The sequence below is a fragment of the Cryptomeria japonica genome, chromosome 11, assembly GCF_030272615.1.
Source record: "Cryptomeria japonica chromosome 11, Sugi_1.0, whole genome shotgun sequence".
NCBI classification, from domain to species: Eukaryota; Viridiplantae; Streptophyta; class Pinopsida; order Cupressales; family Cupressaceae; genus Cryptomeria; species Cryptomeria japonica.
Window position 1 is genome coordinate 711,303,819 of NC_081415.1, and position 8,831 is coordinate 711,312,649.

At 37.3% G+C, this 8,831-nt stretch overlaps 1 protein-coding gene across 1 annotated transcript in view; it reads left to right on the plus strand.

Moving 5' to 3' along the window:
• The window catches only part of LOC131061331 (ATPase GET3A), a 69,988-nt gene extending 61,404 nt beyond the window's left edge, over window positions 1–8,584 (plus strand). Inside the window, exons 6-7 of the mRNA XM_057994973.2 lie at window positions 7,525–7,640; window positions 7,820–8,584. Coding sequence (XP_057850956.1) covers window positions 7,525–7,640; window positions 7,820–8,008 — 305 coding nt within the window. The 3' untranslated portion in view covers window positions 8,009–8,584. The remainder of the gene's footprint in view (window positions 1–7,524; window positions 7,641–7,819) is intronic.
• The last annotated feature ends 247 nt before the right edge of the window (window positions 8,585–8,831 follow it).

Genomic DNA, 8,831 nt, shown 5'->3' on the forward strand with positions numbered 1-8,831 from the left:
ATTAGTTTAATTCTGTTTTGGAGTTCGTGGTAGATGAGTGGCAGCCTAGAGATACACTTAACCATTTGTCTTCAGATTCTATCAAAGGCATAGGGCTTCTTGCCATAGGGACCATTTTGGCTTTATTGACTTGACATTTACCACAAGTTGTTCTATGTCTGTCTGTCTTTTCCTATCTTGTGCCTGCAGCATTGTCCTATTCTAAATGACTAGCAAAATGATTATGGCATGGAACTCATTAAGATTTAGAGTGGTCATTAGAGGATGCTACTGCCTTCTTGATGAAAGCATACCCTGTTGTAGTCATTTTCCTTTAATAAGATCAATGATATTGTGACATGAACATTATGTACATATTCTTTTTGATCAATTGAGCTTAACAAAATGTAAAATTGAAACAAATTCCATCTTATCCCTTTGACTCAGCTTAACGAAGACACTTTACCTACCCTGCCACTTCCATTACACCATAGTTAGATCACTCCACCCAACTAAATGCCAGAAAATTCTACTGAACACGCTTGAGGTGTTAATTTTAGGCAATCAGATGTTAATTTAAGCAATTAGATTATAATCAGACTGTGAATGAACAGTAACAGCAATAAAACACAACACAAAAGACACCAAGACCCTGGGAAAACCTCCCTCTTGGAGGTGAAAAACCCAGCCTCAAAATACAATATGTATTATCTCAAATGTAGGCAATCAAAAGGCAATACACTTATCTCAGATTGCTGTTCAATATATCAATGAAGATTGCAGCCCTTTTCAACAGTGAATGGCAAGGAGGATCAACAGCAGATGCCTAAGATCAAATTCACACAATAGGAGTCCTTATCAACTTCGCATGAGGATCTTTGACAACTTCGCCACACACATTCAACCTTGATGAGTTCGCACAATAGGCTTGTATAAATTCACATGAGTGAAGGAGAGATCGCTGCTTGAAGAGCAGATAACATTTACATGAGATAATGATGTTGTTGTGATTCCATTTGTTTGTTAGATTTATATCCCATCTTTGGCATCAACCCTCAAGTCGGCTTGCATTAGATAATTGATTTATTACCTCCACGTTACAAGTTTGGGACCAGCCCAAAGTTACAATTAGTTGTCTCCACGTTACAAGTTTGGGACCAGCCTGTTACAATTAATTGCCTCCATGTTACATGTCTGGGTTCAGCCCAAAATTTGATTTACATAAGAGATAATACATCTGTATTTAGAATGCAATAATCAAGTATCTGAGCTAGTTATTATTTTCAACACTCCCTCTTAGCTAGGGAGGATATCTGCCACTTGTCATGATCCATTCATGACTTTCATCTTGCATTGTCTGCAAGGATGAATGTATAAGCTCCATAGAGTATACCTGCAATAAAACATATAAATATCATGAACTCATTTCATGATGTCCATCTTGCATTGCTCGCAGAGGGTGGAAGAGGTTTTACACCTCAGCCTTCTCTCGGAGAAGGGTACAATGTCACCTTGCATTGCCCGCAAAGGCTGGAGGATGCAAACTGAATTACATCACTAAGATTGAGACTCCCTCTCAATCAGTGCTGTGTTCTCCACAATTCCAAGCTTCTCTCTGAAGTACTCAAACTTCACTCGAGCTAGAGGCTTGGTGAGAACATCTGAAACCTGTTCATCAGTGCTGATATATTTCAGCTGGATTGCACCTCTTTGTGCCATATCACGAACATAGTGATAATGAGTTTCCACATGTTTTGACCTATCATGAAACACAAGATTATTAGACATTTTAATACAACTTTGATTATCACAATAAATAATAGTGGATTCCCAAGGTTGTCCAAACAACCCAGCAAGAAGCTTGTGAAGCCAGACTGCTTCTCTAGTTGCCACACTTGAAGCAATGTATTCAGCTTTTGCAGTACTTAATGCAATTGAGGATTGTTTCCTACTGGCCCAAGAGATCATAGCGGAACCCAAGCTGAAACAAATTCCTAAAGTGTTTTTTTTGTTAGTAACACTTTCGGCCCAATCAGAATCAGAGTAACCTTCCAAATGGATTACTGTGTTGATTGGATACTTTAGTCCATAGCCAACTGTTCCACGCAAGTATCTCAAGATGTGCTTGGTTGCCACCAAGTGAACATGCTTTGGCTGGTTCATGAATTGGCTAAGTGCACTCACTGCATAGCAAATATCTGGTCTAGTGTTGACTAGATACATCAAGGATCCAATCAACTGCCTGTACTCTGAAGGATCTGCAAAATTAGAGTTAGTTGCAGAAATACTCAACTTCTTCAAGTTAGTTTCCATAGGAGTAGACATAGGTTTACAATCCATCATATCAAATCTTTTCAATATATCAATAGTATATTTACCTTGACTTAGAATAATTTCATCAGGTCTTTGCCACACTTCTAACCCTAGAAAGTAATGCATTAGACCTAGATCCTTCATTTCAAATTCAGTGGCTAATTCTTTCTTACACCTAATGATGAGACTATCTTCACCAGTTAGAAATAAATCATCCACGTATAAAACCAGAATTAGCATTTCACCATTAAATACTTTAAAGTAAATGTTAGGATCAACATCATTCTTATAAATTCCTAAACTAACTAAGTACTTATCAATTCTTTCATACCAAGCTCTAGGAGCTTGCTTGAGGCCGTAGAGAGCTTTCTTCAGTTTGCACACATGAGTTTCTCTATTATGAATCTCATAACTTTCAGGTTGTTCAATATATACTTCTTCCTCAATAACACCATTAAGCAAAGCAGTCTTTACATCCATCTGATGTAACTTCCAACCTTTGGCTGCAACAATAGCTATAATAGTTCCAATGGAAGTATATCTAGCAACAAGAGCAAATGTTTCTTCATAATCTATGCCTTCTTTTTGAGAAAAACCACGAGCTACAAATCTAGCTTTATATTTCTCTATACTACCATCAGCAACATGTTTAATTTTAAACAACGATTTGGAAGAAACAACAGACTTACCTTTAGGTCTAGGCACAATATCCCAGACATCATTTTTGATGATGGATTGATACTCTTCGTCCATAGGTAATTTCCATGCTTGCTGGTTCATAGCTTCTTCTATGCTGGATGGTTCAGCCTCAATGATGTTGCACATCATTGCAACATAGTTGGGGAGCTTCTGAGGTCTCTCACTTTCTCTGAAAGTGCCACTAGGAGCTGCAAACTTTTCTGCATCTTGAATTGTGCTTCTAATCCAAAGTGGTCTTTTCTTGCTAACTGCAATATCTCTAAGTCCATCAGTTGGAACCAGAGGCTCAGGAGAATCATCATGCTCAATAGGTTCAGGAGGCTCAATAGACTCTCTTTGAATCTCAGGGTTAGTATCAATATCCATATTTTGATTATCATTGACTTCTTTATCATTATCAATAAGAGAACCTTTAGATTTCTTGAAAGCAATATTTTCTTCAAAGGTAACATCCCTACTTACCTCAATATACCTTTGACTGGGAATGTAGATGCAAAATGCCTTGGAAGATTCACTATATCCAACAAGGATACCCTTCTTCTCGGAAGGCTCTAACTTAGTCCTCTTTTCCTTTGGCACATGAACATAGACAAGACTTCCAAAGATCCTTAGGTGGCTGATATCTGGTTTGACTCCAGTGAAAGCTTCCTCGGGAGTTATGTTCTTTAGGACACGATGAGGGCATCTATTCTGAATGTACACTGCAGTCTTGGAAGCTTCAGCCCATAAGAAGGTCTGCAGGTCCTGATCGTGAATCATAGCTTTGGCAGCTTCAACAATGGCTCTATTCTTTCGTTCAGCTACACCATTTTGTTGAGAATTGTAGGGAACGCAAAACTCCCGCTTAATTCCTGTTTCTACACAAAAGTCGTTGAAGCCACTTGAGGTGTATTCACCTCCATTGTCAGATTTTAACACTTTAATCCTTTTACTAGACATATTTTCAGCTAGAGCTTTAAATTCTTTAAACCTACTTAACACTTCATCAGATTCTTTAGATTTTAGAAAGTAAATCCAAGTCTTTCTAGAGAAATCATCTATAAATGTAACATAGTATAGAAATCCTCTAGGTGAAGGAACAAACATGGGTCCACATAGATCAGAATGAATAATTGCTAATTTTTCCTTAGCTCTACTTTCACTTTTATGAAATGGACTTTTAGTGTTCTTACCTAATGCACAACCTTTGCAAGCATCATCATGAAATTGATTAAGTTTAGGCATACCTTTAACCATCTTTTCAAGTGAAGGAAGTGCCTGATAGTGAAGATGACCGAGCCTTCTATGCCATAGCTCGCTAGATTCAGGAGCTTCATGAATGAGTGCTCAAATGGGGTTAGCTGAAAGCTTATACAAACTATCATATCTATTTCCAATAACAGGAGCATATTTAATACTAGATTTCTTAGGCCATGCAAGTACTTTACCCTCAGAAAATGCTATTTGATAACCTTTATCTTCTAGGGCAGAAATAGAAATTAAATTCCTCTTAATTCCAGGAACAAATAAAATATCACTAAGATGCAAGGACATGCCAAATTCTAAATTTAAAGAAGTGCTACCAAAACCTCTTACCGAATACTGAGCATCATCACCAATTACCACATGAAAGTTGGACTCTTTCTCCATCAAGTCTAAGAGATGCTCTCGATATCCCGTGATGTGTCTAGATGCACCACTGTCTATCAACCAAGTGTTACTATTGATTGGCACATTGCTGGACAAGGCATAAATGAAGAGATAGTCTTCATTATCCTTTGAGTTTGCAACTTCATTTAGGTCGGCCTCTCCTTGCATGGGCGGATTCCTGACATTTTTTAGCATAATATCCAAACTTGTTGCATTTGAAGCAACGGACACGTGAAAGATCCCTTGGCTTCTTCCTTGAATCTTAAGCAGGAGGTCTGAAGTCTCTATCTCTTTTGAAGTTGTTCTTCTTCCAATGGCCTCCCTTTCTTTTAACATGTTGAGATGCAAGCACATGTTGATCTCCTCCGCGGGTGCCTTTATGCATTCCTTTGGCAGCAAGGCAAGACTCCTCTTGATTGCAATTTGACTGGAGGCGATCGAAGGAAGGAAATTCAGCTCTTCCACTTATGCTTTGAATGAATGGATCCCAAGAGTCAGGAAGACCATTCAAAGCAATCATGACAATATCCTTGTCCACAACTTTGCTTCCAATGGCGCTGAGTTGGTCCTTCAATTCTGAAATTATCATGAAGAAGGATATGACTGAATCTCCTTTGCTCATTTTGACTTGAAAAAGTTGCTGTCTCAATGTAAGTGTCCGGCTGATGTCGTTGACCCTTCTAGATGTTTAAACATCTCTTGGGCTGTCTTCAGTTTGGAGATAACTGGAACAAGATGATCCTTCATGGAATCAATAAGGAACTTCTTTGCCTTGAGAGCATTCTTCTTGAATTGCTTTAGTTCTTCCAGATCCGTAGGTTCAGTTAGATCCTTGTCTTCCACAAATTGTAACAGCTCTAATTCTTCAAGAGCAAGGAGGATACGAACCTTCCATGATGTAAAATTGAGGGCACCTTCAAGTCTGTCTTCTACTTTCAGACCTGTAACCATCTTGCAAAAACTAAAACAGCAAACTGAAAGTGAAAGACAACTAATAATCTGATTATTTAGAATGAACCTAAAGCTCTGATACCATGTTAATTTTAGGCAATCAGATGTTAATTTAAGCAATCAGATTATAATCATACTGTGAATGAACAGTAACAACGATAAAACACAAGACAAAAGACACCAATACCCTGGGAAAACCTCCTTCTTGGAGGTGAAAAACCCAGCCTCAAAATATAATATGTATTATCTCAAATGTAGGCAATTACAAGGCAATACACTTATCTCAGATTGATGTTCAATATAGCAATGAAGATTGCAGCCCTTTTCAACAGTGAATGGCAAGGAGGATCAGCAGCAGATGCCTAAGATCAGATTCACACAATAGGAGTCCTTATCAAGTTCACATGAGGATATTTGACAACTTTGCCACACACATTCAACCTTGATGAGTTCGCACAATAGGCTTGTATAAATTCGTATGAGTGAAGGAGAGATCGCTGCTTGAAGAGCAGATAACATTTACATGAGAAAATGATGTTGTTGTGATTTCATTTGCTCGTTAGATTTATATCCCATCTTTGGCGTCAACCCTCAAGTCGGCTTGCATTAGATAATTGATTTATTTCCATTTATTGCCTCCATGTTACAAGTTTGGGACCAGCCCAAAGTTACAATTAGTTGTCTCCACGTTACAAGTTTGGGACCAGCCCAAAGTTACAATTAATTGCCTCCACGTTACATGTCTGGGTCCAGCCCAAAATTCGATTTACATAAGAGATAATACATTTGTATTTAGAATGCAATAATCAGGTATCCGAGCTAACTATTATTTTCAACATGGGGGAAACCTGTTTTAATCAAAGGGCAATCCTTACACCATAAAATAACTTTTCTACTAGAGCTTTATTTCAAACTGAATTTATTTGATTCATCCTGCTTGCATCCACCGTCACTATGATGCAGAACCCTCATGTCCAAACCGGTGCTACTGGGCATACAGGAAAAACACTTTATTAGTGGAAGACTTAACTTTATTCTGTCAAAAAAGTTGCTGTTGAGCATAAAATCAAATTGAACCACACTATATTGCTACTGAGCACATTTAAATAAAACAAACACACCATGCTACTGTAAATTCTGACATCCAAACAACCAAAGTTTTGAATGTTAAGATTCAAAATCATTTGTCTCTTTTTCTCTATTTCACTGTCTGCTCAGCCTAAAATCAAGAATCAATGGGATATGCCACCATCAAAGCAGTCTGAGCTTGGAGAGATGCTTTGAAATAATCTTCTACCCTCAATTTACTTTGCCCAGGATCCAGTCCACTCAAATGCAGTTTATCCACCAAAGGAGCACAATTTGCATAGCAAGCTTATAGAAACAGGCTGATATTAATTGATGAATTGACACCTCGACTCTCTTTCTCAAATGTTATTCAACATCCAGCTCACATTGCCACCAATGCATTTCAATGAAAATAGGAAACTGAATGGGCCAAATATAGAGTAGAACCATTTACCATCAACTTAATTACTGTTTCAAGATGAAAGCACAAAAAAATTGAAATTCTGAAGGTCCTGTGCTTGAGCATCATTCTTGGGAAGCGACCATAGTTTCAAAATCATAATTGTTGTCTAAATTCAGTGTTGAGAAAAAATTTGATTCTCAAGGATTGTCAATTTTTAAGCTGAATATTAGACTACTCATTTCCTAATTCCATATCCATCTTCTTTGTGATTGGGAGCAAAGGGAGGGTGAATTGACTTCTTAGCTTCTTCAGAGTACCCGATATTCTTTGCAGTCTTTGAAGATTTATTTCAGGAAATACAGATGTGGACTAAATTTGCATTAAATTCCTGAATTTTTTAGGTTTGCATGAGTACGCTGAACTAAGTCACGTAGTCTTCTAATGCCTTTCAGTCTTTGTACTGAAACTTTTATTTTGAGCAGGTGTAGAATCGAGGCTACTCAAAGCACGTATGCGTATGCAACAGAAGTACCTCGACCAGTATTTAATGTTATATGAAGATTTCCACATCACTTTACTACCATTGTTACATGAAGAGGTTGGTAAACAGTTACTGACGTGGTCCCTCAAATAATATTACTATGGTTGCCCAATGTCAACATATACAGTACCTCTTTAGCATGATAATTCATGTACCATGGAGAATTTAAATATTTTATAAAGCACTTTCAGCTGTCGATCACACAGTATGAAACTTTTAGAAATATTGTTTTACAGGTCTGTGGAGTGGAAGCCTTGGAGCATTTTTCAATTAATCTTCTTACTCCATACAAATCGTTATCAGATAATGCGAATCCAGCAGAAAGTCTAGAGGAGTTGGAACAAAGAGTATCCAATTTGCGACTTCAATTAAAGGAAGCTGAGAGCAAGCTAGACAAACTGAGAAAAGGGAAACAAAAAATTTAACAAGTCTTAATTTCCTAGTGTTTTAATGTATTTCATAGTTTATTTCAGCTAAATTCTTAGGGTTTATCATCTGTAGAAGCAAAACCTGGGCAAATCACTAGGGTTTATAGTGAGAGTTGGTCCCCAATTCTTACAATATTTCTCCACCAAGTCCAGCAGCCCTACTCTTAGTTTGTAATGACATTTGTTGATTAGTGTTTTTCAGCAGCATCATTTGCCTCAATATTCTGGGATTAAGATTTGTTGTGATTATCTCAATATCTGTTCAATCCTTGCATCTATTTCATGGGGAATCATTCAGTTGAGCATAAATGCTAAGGGAAGGAATCTGCAAGTCAATGAGACATGGGGATAATTTGTGTGTGTTAGAGAGCATCGTTCATACTCCATATTGAGCATCATAATGTGTCATAAATTTTTGCCTGTTGCGTTTATGTTCAAGCAACTAAATTTTGTAAAATTATTTAGTTAGCAGAAGGATTCTAATTTATGTTTTCGAAGCCTCGTTTCCAGAGTTGTAACTGAAGTTGTTATTGGTTCAATTTATGAACAAAATGGAGATTGTCTCATTTGTAATTTGAAGTAATCAGCTAGAGTAAGTAATATTCTTAGTCTTGAATTTACATGTCTTGAACTTTACTGTAAGAAATGTAGCTGTTAAATGTATACATGCCAAAAGCAATCTTAAGACTATAACGAAAGGTGAGCTGTAGAACTAGAAGTGATTTCACGGTACCGTAAGCAACCGCCATAAATAGTTGCGAATATTCAAACAATAGGACAAAATGTAACGGGCTATGAAATTTTTGTCAATTTGCTTAAA